Here is a 21440-nt window from a genome sequence, read left to right as displayed (position 1 = left end):
AATGTAAATACACAAAAATAATCAAAAGTTACATAGAACCCAATATAATTGTAACTTGGAACTTGGCCGAGACAAAAATAGCCCAGAATTGTAATAAAAACAACATCCACATCAAAGGTAATCATATAATTAAGATATACGACTGTTGCGTTTAAATAAATAAAATGTCTTGAATTCATAGAAAATGTACATAAATATTTGTGAGTTTATTCATTTTACAGTTTACAATTGTTATAAGTACAAGGAAAAGTAAAGATATTGAACATCATCCTATAACATGAATACAAAATTATGTTTTACAAAGATATATAGAAACAAGCTCAAATGGAGTTTGTAACCCTAAAATTGCACTCGCCGGCGCTGGTTAAAAATGTTTGTACATAAGATTTGATAGGTATTAAAGCTCTTAACTTCCCCTTATTTTAAAGACGCCCTAATATCACTGGAACGGACCGTCCTAACTTATCACAAAACAAATTTGTCCTATTATAGATGTATAAACATAAAACATAAACGTAAAAAGCTAATATAGTTACAGTTAAAATGTATAAAAAAAAAATAGATTTAGTGTTTTTATTCAGGTTTAGGTCGCCGTCTCTTCGTAGCCACAATGTACATAGCCTGTTTCCAGGGAGCCGCTTACTGCCACCGACTTCGAGGGCAGATCAGAGCCTCCATTCGAGACTGATTCGCAATTGTCCAGAATGCGCTCAAAGACTGTCTCAAAGCGACAGCGGCTGATAGCAAAGTGCGCCGCCAGCTCCAAGGTACCGGACATCACACGAACTGCCTCAAAAAGCGCGGCTAGCGTCGGCTGCTTGATACTGCTCGTCGCCTCTGAACTGTGGGGCTGTCGCACCTTAACGAGGAAGCGCAGGCTGTGCGCGTAATGCAGCAGCTCACAGGCGCCGGGCAAATGTTGAGGCAGGATCTTGGCCAGTTGCGCCTGTTGAATAGGCGCACAGAAACAGCTGACTGCATAGTAGCCACCGTGCTGACTCTTTAGCTCTGACGGACTGTTGCTGGCCACAAGCTGGCCGTCCTTCAGCACCGCGACACGCTGGCACAGATGCTCGATTTCCGATATTGAGTGCGAGGTCAATAGCACAGCGCGCCGCGCCACGAGCAACTGTTCAATGGTGCGATAGATAAAGGATCGTGTCACCGGATCCATATCGCTCGTCGGCTCATCCATTAATACGGTGGGTGTATAGCCGCAACAGCTGATGGCCACTGTCAGCTTCCGTCGATTGCCACCACTAAGCTTCTTTACCTGGATATCTCGATAGTTGCGCAACTCATAGGTATCCAGTATGCGTTCCAGCAGAAGATCCAGCTGCTTGATGCCTCGCAATTGGCCATAGAGCAGGATGCATTCCTTCACGGTCAACAAAGGATCTAGAGGATTGCTCTGCGGGCAATACGAAACGCCAGGCTAAAATGGTATAAACAGTTTGATTGATTGGCTGATTGCAAATTAAATAATAATTATTAAATAATTAATTGAATATATGATTGATTGATTGAATGTCTGACTTACGAACTCAACTGAATGTTTATACTTAAGTGGCTTCCTTACCAATTGTCTTATTATATAATATTCAGACTTTCTGATAGCTAAGTCGCAGACTGACTTACTGTATAAGTGACTGATTTATTAGAAAACGGATTGATTAAATTCTGATTGAATGTACTTGATTGAATGGTTTTTTAAGGATTAACTGAACTGATGACTAACTGGCTAAGTTTGGGATCCCTGGCTTGAAAAGTAAATTTACATGAGTATTGAATGAAACTTACATGTTCAAAATATACATGCCCCACATCTGGAAGTAGCTGACGCGTAAGTATCTTGAATATGGTCGACTTGCCAGCTCCGTTCTTGCCAAGGAGTCCAAAGCATTCACCGCGTTGCACGCCAAAGTGAACCTGACGGACGGCATAGCGTCCACGGCGATAGGCAAGCCAGAGATTCTCGACACGTAGTGCCTCGTCGGCGCTTACGCAACTCTTAAAGATACTCTGTATATTGACGAGCTTCAGCTGACCTAGCTTACGCAGCTCACGTCTATACTGGCAGTCTAAAAGGCTCGCCATCTGTTGCCATAGGTGGCTCAGCAAATGACACTCAATGAGCAAGTTCAGCAGCAAACAGATAATGCCAACTATAGTCAAAGCTATAAAGTGACGCTGCAATAGATCACTAGCCAGCGGCAGCTTGTAAGAGTCAATGTCGTACCGCTTGAAGACAACAGCGACCATATAGTTCTTGCAGAGCTCCAGAAGGCCATCGCCCAATGCATGCTGAGGGAAAATGAGGAAGGCTTTGTTTAGACCGTGCCGCCAAGTGTCCCAGGTGGGACTATCACCCACAACTCCTAGAATTAGCACAATGCCCATGGTAATCACTGGAATTATAATGTTAGCGCAAAAAATGGAAACAATAGCTATGCTCGAGTCAGTGAAGATCTTTTCCGCAACATGCACGGCGGGCACACACGCAAAGCTGTAAAGCAAATAAAAGAAGAAATAAATTCGGTTAGTGAATAAGACAAAAGAGATTATCGGAAGTAAGGAAAAGGAAATAAGCAAAGGCACATACCTAAACATCAGAGATAGAGCCACAATGCCCATCAGTTGCTGGCGATCGACAAAAACGGGCATATTAAAAATCAGCACAATTGCAAGACAAATGATCAGAGCCAGCACCATAATGAGATAGTCCCAGAGGATGGCCACCAGCCAGTAAGTGGCAGCGCTGACGCCGCTCAGCCGTTGCTGCAGCTTCTCGCCATTAACTCGCTCATTGACCAAGTAAACAGAGGCAGCTGCAACTACTAAGCTAAATGCGACCAGTAGTATAAAGACCATGCAGGAGTCACCAGCTTGACGCAGCACCGAACTGGTACTCAGCTCGGCAAACGCCAACTTCCAAGGCTCATTTAAGATACGTATGTCGTACGATGAATTGCTAACCGAGCTGCGCAGCAGTTGGCTGTTCAGATCATTCAGCCAGGCCACCATGGCATGGTAGCCCTTGTTGTTATACCAGACGGTGGCGCCAGTGCCATTGATGCCGTAGCCGCCATAGCGACGTCCCCGATACTTATCCAGACTGTTTAGCACCCAGTTAAAGGCATCCCGAGAGCTAGTGAATTCACCACACTCAAAGTCCGTTTGACAATTGGACGTTAGATTACCATAGACAGTTTCCGTGAATTCTGTAAATTTCTCCCCGCTCATTACTTGCGCACTCTGCGGATATAGCGTACGACTCAATGGCAGAACAGTGTCAAAATCGTCGTCCAGACGATAGCTGACAAACCACATGGCGCAAAGTTCAAATATGGCAGGCAGCAGCAGCACGTAGAGCAGCAGACGATAGTTGCGCATCAGATGACGCCGTCGTTTGCCCAGGAGCAGCATGAAATGTGTCCAGAAGCCAGGCGGCTGCTCCAACACATCGGTTGCGCCAGTGACAATGCTCGATGTGGTTGGCATCATCTGTACAAGTGATTCATCTTTGCGATTCAACTGTTCGAACTCTTGCTCCAGAGTGGAACTACTGTTGAGCATCAGATCGCTAATGTGTCCCGCCGCTTCCTGCGCCTGCAGAAATTCCAGAAACTGAACAGCAGCCGGCGTCAGATTCTCAGCATAGGTAGCACTAATTATCAAATGTTGTGTCTCACGACCAGGCAGCACATGGCTTTGTCTCAGAAGCTGCTGTGCTCGTTGTATAATAGTAGTGGATGCATTGGCATCAAGGCAACGCATCTCCATGCTATAATCCGAGGTACAGATGCGCTGAAGTGAATCCCGGCTGTGCTGGGCAATAATGCGACCCTGTGAATAAGACATTGGGTAAGCAACAAAAATAATTTTAATTTTATTATTCTTATCAACTCACATTGCGCATGATAAAGAGCGCATCACTAAGGTACTTGGCCTCGTCGAGGAAGTGTGTAGCAAAGAGTACAGCACGTCCCTGGCGCAGCTGTTCAATTAGCTGCCATATATCCTTGCGCGCCTTGGCATCGACCCCATTGCAGGGCTCATCCAAGATGACTACGCTGGGCGAGGCAATGAACGCAATGGCTACACAGAGACGCCGCTTATAGCCGCCTGATAGCTGATAAGCATAATAATTTTCATATTTTCCAAAGTTCAGGCTCTTTAATGTACGCCGCACTTCCTGCTTCGCGCTCACACACTCGCTATCAACAGCATCTAACTTGAGCTGGGCATATAGCTCCAGATGTTCACGTGCCGTCAACTTGGGTATGAGTACATTATCCTGCCAGCAAACGCCCACATTATGCTGACCAGCGAGCACCACCTGACCCGTTGTTTGCACCGTTTGGCCCGTAAGTAGCTTGATGAGCGTGCTCTTACCGGCTCCATTGCGTCCCAATAGGCAGCTGACCTGATTGCGTGCAAAGTCAACGCTGAGATTCGACAATGCATACTTGTGGCCATACATTTTCGTGACGCAGGTCAGCGAGGCGCCCAGCTTGGCATCAAGCTGTGCGCGAGTTACACGCACAAAGCTATAGTTAGCTGAGATAAAATCACATTAGAACAATTCAAAGGCTCAGATGGCTGTTCACTCACTTTTCTTATAGCGCTGATAGCCATAGCCAATGACCGCATATAGCATCAGATCGAATATGAACATAAGGAAGGCCAACGCGCACTCGCTACCCGCGGGTCCCAACTTTACAAGGTGACCAACGGTCATGCCCTGCTCTTGCAGTTCCATGCGCAGCAGTTCGCTCCAGCCCTTGGCAAAGGCGGTCGTAAAAGACAAATTCACAAGAAAACTCTCGAGCAGATTCAATTTCGCATCGAAGAGCAGCACTATGATAAATGGACATAGGGTGATGAAGAAGAGCAACGCCGCAGCGACTGCACCAATATTGGCAGATATAAAGAAGTTCGAACACATATAGCTGTCAAGAGATCATAATAAAAACATAACTAAGGGGGAAAACCACGAAATTTGTATTACTAAATACACACCAGAATGAGATTAGGCAAGCGCCAAAAGCCAGGCAGTAAAACATCATGAAGAACCAATTGGTGTAGACCAAAATACCTCCAATATAGAGAACAAGGCTGACCAGCCCAAATATAACGAACAGCTCGACGAAACTAATTAATATCCAAGCGATCAGCTCTGAGTGTGCATGCATACCCATGGAGCGCATTAACTATCAAAATATCGGAGTTAATTAGAGCTATATTGAGATAACTTTAAACTTACCAAACTATTGCGGCTCTCACGCATCCAGATCCGTTCTCGAACGCAGACCGCCACAGCAACAACGAGACCCAGGCAGAAGCATACCTGCACAGCTTGCGCCAAGTAAATACCGCGCTTGAAGCTGCAAGAATTAGGCCATAAGTCAATTGAATCATTGAATCTATGAAGCACTTACTCATCGCGCACATATGCGGGATAGGGAAATTGTTTGGTATAGAATTGCATTTCGTCTACATCATATTTAATGCCTTTCACATTATCAATTCCATTGCCGAAACTGCTGAGCAGATCCAAAAGACCCTGACGCTTAACGCGACCACCCCGGAAATCCAGATTCAGTCTGCCATCTGCCAAGGCTTCATTGAGAGCGTCTTGAATACCGTCTGGCAATTTAATGTCGTCCGAATTGTCATTACTAAGGAATTTAAAGTCTGGATTAACGGTTGATGTTTCTGTTTCTCGCTTAGAACCATGAAGCGTTGTAGTCTCCCTCATTTCTTTTTGCTCAACGATGGTTGTATCTTCTTCGTCGTCAGGCTGAGCAGAAAGAGTTGTCGTTGAATATTCATTGCTCGAACTTTCGTCATGTTCAAAATCATCGGCATTGTCATCGTTATCCTCATCCTCATTATTAAAGAGATCTTCATCGTCATCAACGCGTTTTAAACTAATCGTTGGTCGTGAGGTTTCATCAGATTGAGAGTTCTCGCCCGGTCCCAGCTCCTGGCGTTTATGCTTGATAATTGCCAGATCGACCATCTGCATGAGCTGAACAAAACCACGATGATACTTGAGATCCACCAGCATGCTTGACGCTGGCCCCGGGAACCAGAATCGATTTTTGTTCTCGAACGTCGGCTGCGTATTGTCCGTGTCCATGTGCAATCTATAGGTTATATGTTGACCCGATACGTCCTCAAAGTTGAGGGCAGCTAGAAAGAGACGCTGCTGATTGAGCTCATAGGCGCGATGTCGCAATTTGTATACACTGGACACTGGCTCAAAACGATCAACCGAAATGCACTCTAAAAGATCACTGATAGTAGTCAAAATCTGATGGATAAGCTCATTGGTGCGCACATAGTTCATGATTCGTTCGATCTCCTCCACATTAAATTCACTGCCAACCAAACTTTGAACGAGCGGGGAGCGGGCCAGTTTCAGCAAATTATCAAAGGCCTGCCCGAAAGTGGCATTCGTATGCAGCTTGTCAACAATAATAGCGGCTGCTTTCGATACATTCCTAAGTCGACCAATTTCCTCGAAGGTTCCATTGGTCTGTAAGTAGAGCATTAAGCCAAAATCTCTACTGTACTTAAATACTTACGAAATTGACAATGCTCTCCGTGTCAGCATTGGGTGGCGTATATAGAATTTTACCCTGTATAATAGGCTTGACGAAATTCCAGGTGAGTTTGCCCTGATTCGTTGAAGTAACATCCAAATACAAACGCTTGCAATATTTGGCTGTGAAACGAAAAATAAAAGACTTGAAATGAATAAGGTAGCATAATATTAAATATAGACATACTTGGCATGGCCTTTAGTTCATCGTCATTGACCTCACTGAGGTCGTCGGAGTAAAGTATATCGTTGACAAGAGGTATGCTTTCCGTGCTGGGAAACGGATGTCCACAAAGTAAAATACCCAGCTTCACAAATGTCTCACGATCTACACCGATGCAAGAAAGAGACAGAGAGAAGAATAGAGGAAGAAAGTTAACAATGGAAAACTAATTAGCTACTTCCGGTGTGTTAACTTACTTGAAAACAGTTTTGTGATATCAAAACTGTAGTTCATCAGGCGCTCAATTTCGGGAACCAAAGAAACTATTTGACTAATGTTACCTGGAAAATAACTCTTTAGTATATGTATTATATTGCTATAGCAAGAATATCAAGGAAACTTCACTTACTTCGAATGAGATCGAGATGGCTGCTGGTTAGGAGTGTTGTGATCGCATTTACGAAATTCGCCTTCTCTGGCAGCTCGATGAGCGCATTGTACAAACGATCATCAGTAACGAAGACATTAACAATATCAATTACAGAATGCAGGCTGTAAGATAAAGTTGCATTAAAGACCAATTGAATAGATACTCCCTAAGTATCTAACTTACGGTGCTTCCTGCCATTTGGAATACTCTTCGTACGGCTCGGTGCTCAGGCACTTATTCTCTATGCTGCAAATGTAGGAGAATGCGCTGGGTACCACCTGATTTTTAGTGGGCAGCAATCGGGTGGGAAACTGGCATGCATCCATCTGCTCCGAGTCATATCTTAGCCTTATTAGATAAATCAGCATGAATGCAAGCAATGGCCAAACGATCACCGTTAACGACAGACCCTTCTGACGCCAGCGCACAATGACGTCCTTGCGCAGCAGCGCCTTAACCTCCCTCATTCTGAAGGACATTTTGTCCCCTTGCAAGTCCAAGAACTGCTCTTACGGATTTTGGCAGTTACTTTCTGTTAACTTTTCGACCGACCAGATCATTTATCATTGACACATTCTTAAGTTAAACTCGCTGTAAGTAAATAATAAAATAGGGAAACTCTATTCAAGTATTCACTTAATGCTTATAAACATAATCTGTATGTCAACCTACATGTGAGCTAATTTAATAGGAAAATTTTTAAATTCAATATTACATTAGCTAACATGCAAATGGACTTTCTTGGGTAGATCTTTCACATTTGAGTAGATCTACAAATTTCAAATAAGAACTGGGACTAAGTCGACTAAGACAAAGACAAGTATAAAATCGGCTTCGATTAGTTTGATTGCGTTGATAATTCATATACATAAATCGGCTTGTGGCCAGTGCAGTTCACCTTGAATTCTGAATGCTTCCATATTTAATGGGTGCAACACGTTTTAAAGACTATATGATCGCTACAGACATTTCATTGTGAGCTGTTGTATTATTATCATTAGTTTTTGTTCTATGGTATAGTAAGTTTCCAGGTATAAAGTAAACAACTGGATAATTATAGATCTTATTCATTAGCAATAGTAGCTAGCCAACGGATTATAGCCCTCTGCTTCTAAGCCATTAATACTCTTTATATACGTGAAGGGCAAAGTGGAATCAAAGACCGAAATCTATCTGATAATAATACTCATACAGTAATGCATTAATTGTCTTTATGATTTATGTTCATCCAAGTGATCGCAAGGATCAAAAAAACACCTGAAGTTTCCACCACATATTCTTATTTCTTTTCTTTCAAGACTAGGATATTATAACGAATTATGAAACTAGCAGCCCTAAGCTACTGGCCAATATTGATGACATAAGATAGACTGCAGATTTTCAAAATTGAAAAGCAGGGCATTTGGCTTTTGGCATTTGTAAATGGGGAATATAATTTATAAATTACTAAAAACACTAGACGCTTGTTGAGTTGAACAATGCATCGTTGCTATCGTAGCTACCAATGGGAACGAACGCCAGAAACCAGGTGAGACATCTCGCTTTATTTATGACTTTTGGCTACAACTGTTTCGGATTTTCTTTATACCCTGATCCCATTGAAAATGGGAAATTAGGGTATAATGGTTTTGTGCAAATGTATGTAAAAGGCAGATCCCATAAAGTATATATATTCTTGATCAGGACGACAATACAAGTTGATTGAGCCCTGTCCGTATGTCTGTCCGTATGTGTGAACGCATGGATCTCAGCATCTATAAGAGCTAGAGACTTGAATTTGTAGGTCCGTGTACAGCACGCGCATATCAAGCTTGTTTCAAATATTCGATAACTATTCACATTTCATTGTTATCGAATAAAAACATGATTGAAATGCAGTTAACAACTTTTATCTCGTATGTCTGAAATGCTAGAGCCTCCAAATTTTGTATTTAGTTTTATGTATATTTTATGCAATTTTGATTTTTGTTGGATTTTGGATACTGGCTCCAAATTTCCCCAAATTCTTAAAATTTAAGTTTAGTTGGAACTAGGGCCATTATATGATGGCGTTTGCATCTCAACCAAGCCAATAGGATATGTAGATCATATGCTGAAAATTTAATTAAAATCCATTAAGTAGAACAGAAGTTATTAAACAAAACGTTTACAAAAGCACATGTCAGCAGCAGCGCATTTCCTATGCGTGTGCACACATACATTCAAATTCGTGTATTCTTTTGAATTATCAGCTGCTACTCAGCTTCAAATTTGCACCTCTTCCTGCAAGAGTTGTAGTGGCTGCGTTGGTAGAGGCGGCGCTAGCAAGCGATTAATGTCTGGGGTTGAAACTCGTGTTGATGAGAAATTTTAATTGTTTTATTTATTTTTTTAATTATAAAGTGGCAGTGTTGGTAGAGTTGGTGCACGTCGCCCGGGTTCGAATCCTGGTCTCGCAATGTCGATTTTTATTTGGTTTTTTTTTTTTTTTTGAATACTCGATACAAACTACGGAAAATAATAATAAACGCAAATAGGACTGTGCTCAGGGTATCTCCTAGTCGGGCACCCCGACTAGAGCTTTCTTACTTGTTTGCTTCGCCTTTGGCAGTTGCAATTAACTTGCCGCCTAAAGGCAGATGGAATCAAGCCTTCATCAGTGGAAAATTGCCAATTTTATCAGATATATTGTTTTTGGTCTTGTGTCGTTGCGACTGAGCTTAACTTGTCTGTCTGCCAGTCTAGCTGTTAATCAATATGCAATATTCTCTCACATATTTTCCGTGTCATTGTCATTTCCTTGGCTCATGCTCGGCCTCAACAGCAGCTGCGCAATGAGACATACTAGGTGTAGGGGGTAAACTCTTGACCTTTAATTGATTTGAGGTAATTGTTAAAAGCTAGCTAGCTAGTATTTAACTTCAACTAAGATGTATTTGCCTAAGCTATGAGTTGAGCTCTGAATCACTGAATCGAGATTTGTATGAGTGCTATCTAAGCTATTTAATCAACTCAATAAAAATGTTCATTTTAAAATCCTACAGACAACAAAAAACTCGTAAGAACGTTGCAGTCAGGCACTACCGACGGCAGAATACTCATTCCCCACCAAACGCTGTCGGCTTAAAAACTTTGGAAGGTAAAGGTTTTTCCGATTTTGCCCGCCTTCAATATGCGTAGATATATCCGCCATATCTTCTTGATCTTGAGTTGTCCACGCGAGTAAATGTTCCGAATTTCACTTATCTAGCACCTTAACTAATAGAGACCCTTATGGACGAGAGTTTCCACGAGATATATAAACTTTAAGTTTTTTGCTTTAATAGCGACGTAATGGTTAGCGTTCATACGGACAGGCGGGCGGACAGCAAGACGGACATTGCAAAGAAGCAATGCTTCTTCGTGAATAAGTATGAAAACTAAATATTTTCTGTCTTTGTTGCTTGGAAAGCAACAATATATTGAATAATTTATGAAAATAATAATTCTAAGCAAGTAATAGTGCTATAGTGTTGGTGTTCTAATCAGCCTGCGCTTCTTGTATACATATGTATGTACATATCAAGCAACATGTGATCACACACATACGCACGCATGCAAAAGCACGCGTTCTGATAAGTGCGATGTTTACGCAGCAACTGCGCGTGGGCTTCAGACTGCATAGGCTTTACTATAGAGACTTAATGGTTGAATAACTTTTGCTCAATATTAATTTTCTTAATTAGCGCATAATTATTGCATCCTGAAATTTATATTTGCTCAAGCACAATTTTCTAGTATTTGAAATATGTTGTTTTTTCATTTGTGGGGAAGGGAAAGGGGAGGAGTTAGTCACAATCCAAATCCAAATAATCAAAGTAATTTATCGGTAGTGCACAACTAAGATGTCCCCTGAACCCCTTTCGATGCAATCGAAATACTGGTATATTCTATATGAGAACTTACAGATTAAATTCTTTTATATGTGTAATGAGGTATCGAATATTAAAACCATATTTGGTTGATCAAGCTCCCAAAAGGACAAACCGGCATTGTAATTAAAAATATTATTCAAATTAATATAGTTGGCACTGCCATTGGCATTTGCCCGTAATCAAGAATATTAATTTTTTGAGACCTCAGCCTAATTCGAACAATTAAATTATGTTTCTTTGTCAAAATTAGCTTTAATCTTAAGTGAACGAATAATGATATAATAATACACAAAAAAGTATCAACGGAATTATATAACTGCTTTACTACCATATAAAGATATATATTACAGCAGACATTAAAAAAATTGCTTTCCTTCGTCTTGCTCACAATTTCTGAACCAGTTATTCGCGCATTCACACGGCTTGTTTGTTGCATCTGTGTATACACACACATATATATATATATATATATATATATATATACATATTTATTTATATATACATATATGTAATGTAGCTAAGTAGCTACTGACACAACACTATTACGCATTACATTGATTATCATTGATCTGGCAATCAATAAAGAGCTATTAACCCAATGCGTAATTATTTGAGTTCAATCAAATTACAAATGTTTTTCTCGCAAACTATGTGACCTATTTATTTACTGATCAACTAGCAGTACGTAACAATTAATATGAACTGAATATTTTATATATAATATACATAAATATATATAAATGTATTTGTGTATGAATGTATTACACATATTTTCTATTAAATATAAATGTATATCAGAATATTCATTATGGAATTATTATGTACATACGTCTAGATTCTCTGCTAGAGCTCCTAGTCAAAATATTGTCATTGATCAATCCAATTTGGCATCCTCATGTAACTGAACAACGGAAATGATCTCAAATTCCAAACAATTGGCTGTCTGTGTTCAGCTTGTGTTCAACCATGAATATGGTATTGACGTCTACCTCGTGACGTGGTCAAGTGGAAACCATCCATTGATAAGAGTTTTAAATAAAAGGCGTCGGTCTACGGAGCGATAAACTGTTGAGCATAATGTTTTGCATCTCAATCATCCGAATTAAAAAATCTCAAACAGCTTGACCGACTGCAACTGTAGGCCACACTCAAAATAATTATATCATCATGTAATTTAATTTTTTATTTAGGATTGTTTTTGGATTTGCCGTTATTGAAGCTAAAGACTTCCAGTTCGGTATATATCCATTGTGGATAACCTTGCAGTAGAGTAGTGCAGAGTAGTGACAAATCAGAAAATAATATTTCTGGTATCTCACAAACGCTACTATTTAAAGTGCTAAATACTGGGAGCACATACTCGCGTTAAAAACGTAAGATCAGTAAGATATGGCGGATATATCTACGCTCATTCGATGGGTGGCGTAAAACTACATCCTGCAAAGTTTTAGAATTAGAGACCGCAAATTTGAAATTTAAGTTACTCTTAAGATTATCTACAATTATATGCCCACACCAATTAGGGGCGGTGCAAATCGGATCCCCGTATATAGTTTTTTTCACAATTTCTTTTATATTTTTAGCACTATGGGGGCTAGAGAAATTTTGAATATAGATTCGACAGTGCAACCCGCATCAACAAATATACAAACTATATATCTACACTCATAAGGCGCGTGGCAAAACGCAAAGGTTATAAATTTAAAAATTTGATTATTAAGTTACATTAGTGTAAGAGATTAGTCAGAAAATATATGTCTACGTCTATTGGCCGCATGGATAATCGGGTTAAGCTATATTATCTTCAGTTACAGTTAGAAACTCCAAATGTAACAACTAAATTACTGTTGACCGCGTCTACTCTTGAGGATTCTGACGAAAATAAAAATTCTTTACGCTAGTCAAGTCGTCCCTCTGACCGGTGTGTTGGACTTATCTCAGTCAGGATTTCAGGAAGCAGGTCACAATTGCGACGAGACTGAAACATGCAGAGACATACCAGTTTTCTTTTTCTTGCTTTCCTGTAGTAGAGGGCCACCGCCAAGACGTATTCATATGCGCTTTCTGCGTATATTGGTGATGACAAATAGGTCTACAGCACATTCTGCTAATATATCGAGCGAGAAGATCATCATCGCTTACCGTAGTTTGTCAGCATTGGACAGGACTACGTCCCGCATTAGTACAAATGCATAATTTAGGAGGTTTTTGCGGTCTTTCATTTTGTAGCATACTTAGCCACATTTGATACAAACAGATATTATTATATTTGCTTTTATCGTATTTTTTTACGATATCTAACTTTTTATAATTATTAATATCCACATTCCTCATCGTTTGTATCGACTAGTTCTCTCAGTGTATAGGTCAGCTTGCCAAAGAGTAGATGACTTCGCTAAAAAATTACAACAAAGCCACAAAACAGCAAAGAGCGTCCACAGTACAATGGAAGTTACAGGCAATTATTAGTTATAATTAGCACATTGGTAATATAGTTATTTATTTCCAAACGCTGACCAAGCCCTCGACGCCATGTATTCCGCCTTAATATTATTTTGCAATTCGCACTCGGTTCACTTTGCGGAAGCAACACGACTCGGAATCGTCATATATAACCATTGCTTATATCTGTGCGAAAGATCACACTAGCAATTAGGTAACCCGGGCTCGTAGAGTCGCAGAGTTGGGATTCAAAGCTTGCGCTTGGTTCGGGCAGTTAGTTGGATTCTTGAAATTCCCAAGTCTAAACAACACGAGTCCACAAATTTGTTACTTACATTTGCAAATAATTCTTATTGAGTTAGAGATTTCACAAGAAAGGTAACTGCCTGTCAGGAATATAAGGAGCATTCGAATAATGTTCATTATTTATGTTGCCAAAACAGAAATAACTTTTCTTTAATATTTTATGAAAAACCTTCATAATGATTTTATTTTTTTCAATTTTATTTCATCTTACCAAAACTTCATATTGAATTGCCATATCATTTACAGTTTGGATCCCTGGGAAGGTCTTTTAAGTACTCGATATCAAACTTCAGTTATATGAGAATATCTCAGTCTTTAGAGGTAGAATATACTTAGATACCTATAAAGCTGATTCCCCTTCCTTCATTCCGATCAAATTAGAAAAAACTCGCCTTTAACAAGCTTAACTATCTGGAAGAAATCTTTTAGTTGGGCAGTTCCAACAAGAGAAAACTCTTGCTAGTTGATTTATTGCGAGCAGCTTTAACAAAATACTAAATACGAATTTTATAAAACACAGTGCAATTTGTAATTTGAAAAGTTTTACACTTCACTGATCTCGTAACACTTGAAGTGATGTAAAATAGTTTTCTACGACTGTTGCCTGCGTTCCCAATAAACAGAGCAAGAGTGAGACCCTAGGGTAGTGAGTCGTACAGCATACACTGAAAGAAAATGCTTATCCATTTAATTTGTCGCAAAACGATATAATAAAAAAACCAAAGCCGACGTGTGTACCTGTTTGACAAGTCTCTGTCAAACCTGTTGACTGGCGATTAGGATTCTACACGATTTTTTTACGGCTGTAATTTTAATTATTTTAAATTAACTTCAAGACAACCGAATACAAGTTTCAGTGCTTGGCGACCATTAAAATGAATCGAAAATGTTGGATCCCATTATAAAAGCATTTGTTTCAGACAGATAAACGTTTACCTAGAACTGCGTAATTCCAACCCTTCTTTTCTAAATGTTACGGTATTACATATACTTGTTGTTATTGATTAAAATAGCTTAGAATTACGAAAGCGAATTAAAATAAAACAGAAAAAGCTAAGACTCCAATTAATTCGACTATTGTATCTTCTGCTGCTTAGATGACGTCCAAATATATCTAAACAATAGCCTTTAGTTAAGTGATATCATACTATAGATCTCTTTCACAACTTTAAGGTAATCACTTTTAATTGCACTGTGGGTGCATTCACTCATATTTCAGAAGAAACAAAGAATTTATGACACCATCTTGGAGACAGCTTTGAAGACGGCATTACTACATTACGTGACAGTTAGCATTTTATCAATATATTTTATCTGTGTGCGGAAGTAAAAAATACAATGGCATGCGAGGCTTCAGAAATATCTAGAAATCTGTTTTCAACAGTAGAACATATTATTAAAACGAAATCCACAACAAGAAAAAACTAAAAAAAAACTAAAACTATATATATATATATATTATACACATATAACTTATAGATAAATTGATATATAAAAAGCATCCAATCCTGCAAATCGTTGAAACTAACCATCAAGCTTGAGATTTATTTTTCAAATGGCTAAATGGTCAATTTGACATGAGGATTTGGGGGAGTTGCAACGTCAAAGAATATTTTGTTAAACTGTACAAATTAAACAGTTATAACCGAGTTTATAGGCAACTTTCCAATGAGTTCTGCCAATTTATGAAGTTGACACTGCCCGAGTGAGTGAAGTGTACTTTAACTGAATGTTAAAAAATAGGCAGAAGGCTTAAGCATGCCAATAAGTGAAACACTAATAATATAATAGGTTTTGTGGTGCATAAAAAGTGAAAGCCTACCTCACCCCCATAAGGAGATGGGCCAAAGCCGCCAAATTAATGATAATTGCAGCAATTAAGATTAGAAGAGTCCGCATGCTTGCCAGCCTGCAACTTCAACTGCTTGCTAAATGACATCTACAAGCCAGGTGGCTAGGGCCAGCCACTAATCAAAGTCAACTACAAACGAGTAAGATTCACCAAGTGTGGTGTGGCAGGCTATTGGATACCCTGCCGACCTACTTAATATGAATACATGTGCATAAGCTAAGCTACAATTGTCTAGGATCTGTATTGGTATAAAAAGTTTGTCGATTAGTTCTTTCTTCTGCCTGTCAAACATATGCTAACCATAAACCACGTATACCCACTTTTAGTAATGTAGGGAATAAAATGGCAAATAACAGTTGTGAGTTGCGCTGACGACGCAACAACACCTCTACAAAGTGCAACCCATATATATATTATATATATATATATATATATATATATATATATATATATATATCTGGGTTATATATGTATATATATATAGAAAACAAACAATATGAACCAGTGGCAAAAACGTCGGTTGTATAAAAATGTCGGTCAGGCACTTTTAGCACAATTTATGACAAACACATATACACACACGCACACACACACACACATAAGCAATTAGAGCTATCTATTTATTAAGTACGCGGCCTTGGCCATGAGTCTTCAACTAACTAAAAAAAAACTGGAAAACAGAAAAAAATCACACATTCAAATCGAGTTAAAAACGTCTGAGACGAGAATCGTTCGCATGTGTGATAAATGGAATAAAAAATAGAATAATAAATATATTTAAACAGAAATAATAGCAAACTCGTTTCGCGTAATCGCCCCTGCGTCCCGTGCGAACTTTATAATATAATGCGTTCAATTTTTTTGAATATTATCCCCACTTAAATTTACATAGCTGTCGCTCTCGAAATATACATACAAACGTATATACTATATAAGCATTAGAACACTCTGAACTCCCTGGCATTGCGATCACTTCAATATTCATACATACGCATATACAAATTGGGATACGATCTGCCAGCGATCATCATTATCAGCATGAGTCGGCAAAAATTATCGTTGGCAGCAAGGCATCGTTGGCTATTTAAATATTACAATAATCGTCGAGCAATATAATAATCAATAAGTACATCGCATTTATTTATTTATATGCTCTAAGCTGAACGCATGGAAAATGCTGCCAAGTTTTTAATTATCGATTCGCGTCCAAGAAGCGAAAAGAGTATATTGCACTTTCCAATGTAGTATACCCCTGTAAAAAGCCCTAGCCCTGTCACGTAAAATCAAAACGCTTATTTATCTACTCCTAGGCTCTGGTTGATCTACTGGCTTTCAAATACGATCCCAGTGTCTGGTAGCTGCAGTACGACTTGAAATTATATGAAACATCCTGAATGAAATATATTGTCTCCCAACTCCCCCAAATAATATAACTGAAATGTATTATCTATACAAATAGTATTGAAGTTATTTTACGAAAAATACAGATTTTGTCATAAAATAGAATATTTTTTGGATCACCAGCAAGTATTCTGTAGCTAATAGACCCCAACTGCAACGCTCTTATTTGATTTTACTTTACTTGTATATTATTTATATTTTTTTCTCTCAGTCCCTGTTTCTCTCCCTGTCTCACTCTCTCGCTCTACGACTCTGTCTCTTCAAACAATCTCTTTCTCTTTCTCTCTCTCTCTCTCTGTCTCTGTCTCTCTCTCGCTCGCTTCCACTTTTAACCCGCTCAGCAACTGACAAGGTCAAGCATCGCAATGCAATCAAGTCCAGCTACCTGTACTATATGCAAGCGAGTATCTGTCAAGGGGTCTGCTGCTCACTTCTACAACTGGTGAATCTGCAAAGTGTTGCTACAATATGGACGAAAAGAACTCCGAAGAGTGAAAGCATTCACACCGAAAGTAAAATTCTCTAACAGCATTTCTTGGATTACACAAATAAAAGTTGAATCTACTGAGATCTTTTGATTGACAGACTGTAAAAATTTAAATAAAATAGACATAGAATAGTAATAGTTCTTGAATACAATAAAAAAATAAGAAAGCGTCTTAGTCTGATTGAATGATTAATGGAATAATATTTGTTACAAATGGTGAATGACTTATTGCAAAACTAGTGCAGAGAACAACTTTAAAGCAGCAAGAAAACATCATCTAGTTCAGAAAGCTACTTTTTGTATCGATTGACTGTTCAACAAACATAGAATTTTACGGCTTTCCACGCCCCCTATAGGTGTAGGATATATATATTTTCAGCGCAGTCGATTTTCCGAATTTCAGGTCTTTATCACCAATATCGTTTACATTATTTGTATAAATCACCATATAATCGGATCCGATTTGCCGCCCCCTTGTTGGCGTGGACATAGTTTTAGAGGACCTTAACAGTAACTCACAAGCCAGATTCAGCCAGATAAGCTCTAAAAAAGTGGACAATGCAATTTGACCTGATATGCCACGCCCCAATGGGCTCATCGGTGAAATCAGACGTGAATATCACGAGTATGTATTACAAATTTCACAACGGCAATATAATATTTCCCTATTGAATTAGTATAAATATGGATAAATAGATGTAATCTTGATAAGTCTTCTATATATATATAAATATATATATATATATATATATATATATATATATACCCGTATTAAGTACGTTAAGATTCGCTAATTTGGCATTAGACAAGCGCTCAATGTAAGCTTGGCAAGGCTTCAAGTCAAGTTTTTAAAATAACTCAAAACAACTTAAGAAGCTGATGTTATATATTATATAATGCGAGTATCTACATATAACATTTAGTGTATGCACATATATAAGAAGATATTTTTCAAATCATATGATAAATAAAAGTGTCAGCTAAACCGGTTATTACTGTTTAGTCAAAAGACAAGAATCAAGTGTGCCTCGGAAGACAAACAAACGCATTAATATACAATATGTACATAAATTAAGTATGATTAGAAAATATATTGGTACAGTATAGAGTAAACTATGAAAAGAGGGAAGGAAGGTCAGAGTAGGAAATGTATTCTCTATAGTTTTCGAATTATAAAATTTACTTGCATTTTCACTTGTTTAACTGAAATGATGCCATCATGTTTATATAGAAAGCATAACCACCAAGGAAAAACTTAAGATTTTGATTAAACTCACTTAGATTGGAGCCCCAGAGCAAGGCTGATTCTTCGGCGAGAAGCAAACTATAACTGTGAAGATTTGGATAACAAGTAGTTGGCATATCGAATAGGTACCATGAGGTGCAACTAAAATGATTTATTATTAGATCAGGCTCGATTATATTTGAAGTTCGGTTATTATTATTGCATTTGTTGTTGTTGCGGTTGGGTAAGGTATTTTCTTTTGTTGCCAACTCCGAAGAGAGGCCCTTCGTGGGTGAAACAATAAGCCAACTACACAATTGCCCTACACAATAGCAATACAAGAAACAACAACCATAACAACTGCAACGTGTCAAGAAAGCAGCAGCAGCAGCGGTAACAACAACGGCAACAGTAAGAGCGAAAGAAAGAAAAAAGTGAACCGAAAGCGATAGCGATTAAAAACAGCTGTAGACTTGCGGACGCATGGACGGACTCGCAAGCAAAACAGCGCGAAGGCTTTAATCAAACCTACACTAGCATAGACCCTCACTAATCCCCACCTCCTCCTCCCTTCCCTTGTCCATACCACTGCCCTTTATTGGTCATATTGTTTCTTTTATTATTTTGTTGCTTAGTAATAGTTAATTTTGTTTGAGTTGGAAACTAAACTGGAATTAGATGCAATTCAATTGACTTACAAACTGCACTTTGCCAATTTTATTTCTCGTCACTCTCTATTTCTCTCTCACACACGCACACGTACACAAGTAAATGGGAACAAAACAAAAAAAAAAAAAAACAAAATACCAAGACACGGCTTGGGCTTGTTTATCGCTTAACTCTTTTAACGTTGGTTTTCTTTCTTTTTCTTCTTTACAATAGTATTTCGGGTATTGGTTGTTGCTTTCGGGTGTGAGAGAGCGACGCCAAGTTTTACTTTCAATGCGTTTCTTTTTGTTGTGATCACACGTTGTTGTTGTTGTTACTTCATTTACATACACTCACAAGCATAAGCATAAGCATAAGCATAAGCAAAAACGCACACACGCACGCACCCGGACACGCACAGCAGGGTTTTGGTAGCTGGAACTGTTGCTATTTTCGTTATTCTCTGTTCACTGTTTTGCTGTTGTGATTGTATGCGATTGCATCATTTGCATTCACTTCTAAATACTTCTTTTCTGCTTGTACTGTTTAGTTGGCTGGCTGCGCTTGCGTCGAAGTCGAAGTTAGCTTGCCGTTGAATAGCTGCACAGTGGGCTTTGAAGAGACGTCCGTTGACAACGCTTGCCGCAATTGAACTGAGCTTCACAAAGCGCGCTTACGGAAAATTATTTAATTCCGCAGCTGCGGCTACGTCAAGCGATTCAAGCCGACGATCGGCTGGCGGGGCGCCTTCTTACCTGAGACCCGATCGCAAACGCAACGCTTTGCAGCTCGTTCAACATTCCGGTAGACCATCTCCCCCCCCCCCCCCTATCGCAGCGGCCGGCGCTCAACTCTTCCGTGATCTGTTCTAACTGTATATATTTTCATTAGGCTGTTTGCGTGCAGTCGCCAGGGCCAAAAGTTGTGGCCATAAACAAACAACAACAAAAATCAGAAGAACGCAGAGCGCTGGCAATTGAAATGTCAAATATCACGGTATTAATTGCTGCACCATTTCCCCAAAAGCTAATTCCATATATTAAAGCAACATGTGACGGCCCCCCTAATTCATGATATTACAGTTCTTCGATTCATAGTCATATCTGGCCAACAAAAACTAAAAGTCATCGCTAGTGGGAAGTCGTGCCCGCACAGTCGTACTTTGGAACCAGCCAGCGTTAATGAGCTGGAACTCGATCTTTATCAATTTGGCATTGCGACTGTTACGAATAATATTCAAATTAAAGTTCGGCCATCCGGAACCGACAGTTGAATAACACTCTAAGGCGAAGGACTCATAATGTGCAATTAAAATTTAACCAAAACAATGACTCATTGATCAAATATTTTTCCCTATTCCAAGTGGTTCTCTAGGCATTTCGCACAAAAGTTCTTTCATTGATTAAAAAAAACAGCTGCAAGACAGAGGTAAAAAAAGAAAAACAAATTCAAGCAGATTAAGAATGCCTTAACTTCTATAATAAACAGCTGTAATGCCAATTGGATATTAATATCAATCAATTGGCATCTATACTTTCCATATAATATATATATATATATATATATATATAGATAGAACTGTAGTGCTTGCCTATAAGGTGGCGGTCTTCAGGAGTATTTCGATTCAAATACCTGAAATTTACATGTGTATGTAAATGTAAATGATGTATTACGAGCCTATCTCCCCACCCAATACTCGTGCACCATACCCCCAAAACAGCTAAAATGATTTAAAAAGGAATGTTTTAATTTATATTTGATATTTATATTTTGTAGAAAAACAAAATTAACGGTACTCTATACAGACAGCCAATTGGGAGACATCGTTTTTTCTGATTGCCAGTCCCACATCAATTATTTTGTTGGGATGTGTAGATGAAGTCAATATTAACTCAACGGTCAATTGTTGGTATTGTGGCTGTAACATTATAAATATGCGTAGCTGTCAAAACATGATATATCTAAATTTCACTAACTTCGATC

The 21440-nt window shown here is 38.9% G+C and overlaps 1 protein-coding gene across 3 annotated transcripts; it reads right to left on the bottom strand.

The window, feature by feature from the left end:
* Positions 1–203: 203 nt before the first annotated feature.
* On the bottom strand, positions 204–20109 carry LOC111596864 (ATP-binding cassette sub-family A member 12). Of its 3 annotated transcripts, none has more exons than XM_023311305.2 (14): positions 19815–20109; positions 7387–7794; positions 7183–7325; positions 7031–7114; positions 6798–6938; positions 6594–6733; positions 5442–6544; positions 5267–5387; positions 5023–5213; positions 4615–4952; positions 3911–4560; positions 2603–3846; positions 1801–2506; positions 204–1435 (listed from the first exon to the last, which is right to left on the bottom strand). In XM_023311305.2, the coding sequence occupies exons 2-14, from the start codon at positions 7680–7682 to the stop codon at positions 584–586; spliced, it is 6009 nt and encodes a 2002-aa protein (XP_023167073.2). In that variant the 5' UTR covers positions 7683–7794; positions 19815–20109; the 3' UTR covers positions 204–583. The 3 variants fall into 3 exon arrangements, with proteins under 3 accessions (XP_023167073.2, XP_023167075.2, XP_023167074.2); XM_023311307.2 differs by lacking the exon at positions 19815–20109 and adding an exon at positions 19508–19576; XM_023311306.2 differs by lacking the exon at positions 19815–20109 and adding an exon at positions 18862–18945.
* Positions 20110–21440: the final 1331 nt, after the last annotated feature.

Source organism: Drosophila hydei, unplaced genomic scaffold (genome assembly GCF_003285905.1).
Source record: "Drosophila hydei strain 15085-1641.00,03,60 unplaced genomic scaffold, DhydRS2 tig00000383-arrow-arrow-pilon, whole genome shotgun sequence".
NCBI lineage: Eukaryota > Metazoa > Arthropoda > Insecta > Diptera > Drosophilidae > Drosophila > Drosophila hydei.
The sequence above is the reverse complement of the archived record's forward strand: the minus strand, read 5'-3'. Positions and strand labels throughout refer to the sequence as shown.

What these genes read in the sequence shown, in the direction of transcription:
- LOC111596864 (XM_023311305.2), bottom strand. Translation starts at nt 7,682, where the DNA reads ATGTCCTTCAGAATGAGGGAGGTTAAGGCGCTGCTGCGCAAGGACGTC. An exon ending in CCCGCATATGTGCGCGATGA is followed by an intron (nt 5,388 to 5,441) that starts GTAAGTGCTTCA and finishes TAATTCTTGCAG; the next exon opens with CTTCAAGCGCGGTATTTACT. An exon ending in GGCATGTATATTTTGAACAT is followed by an intron (nt 1,436 to 1,800) that starts GTAAGTTTCATT and finishes ATACCATTTTAG; the next exon opens with CCTGGCGTTTCGTATTGCCC.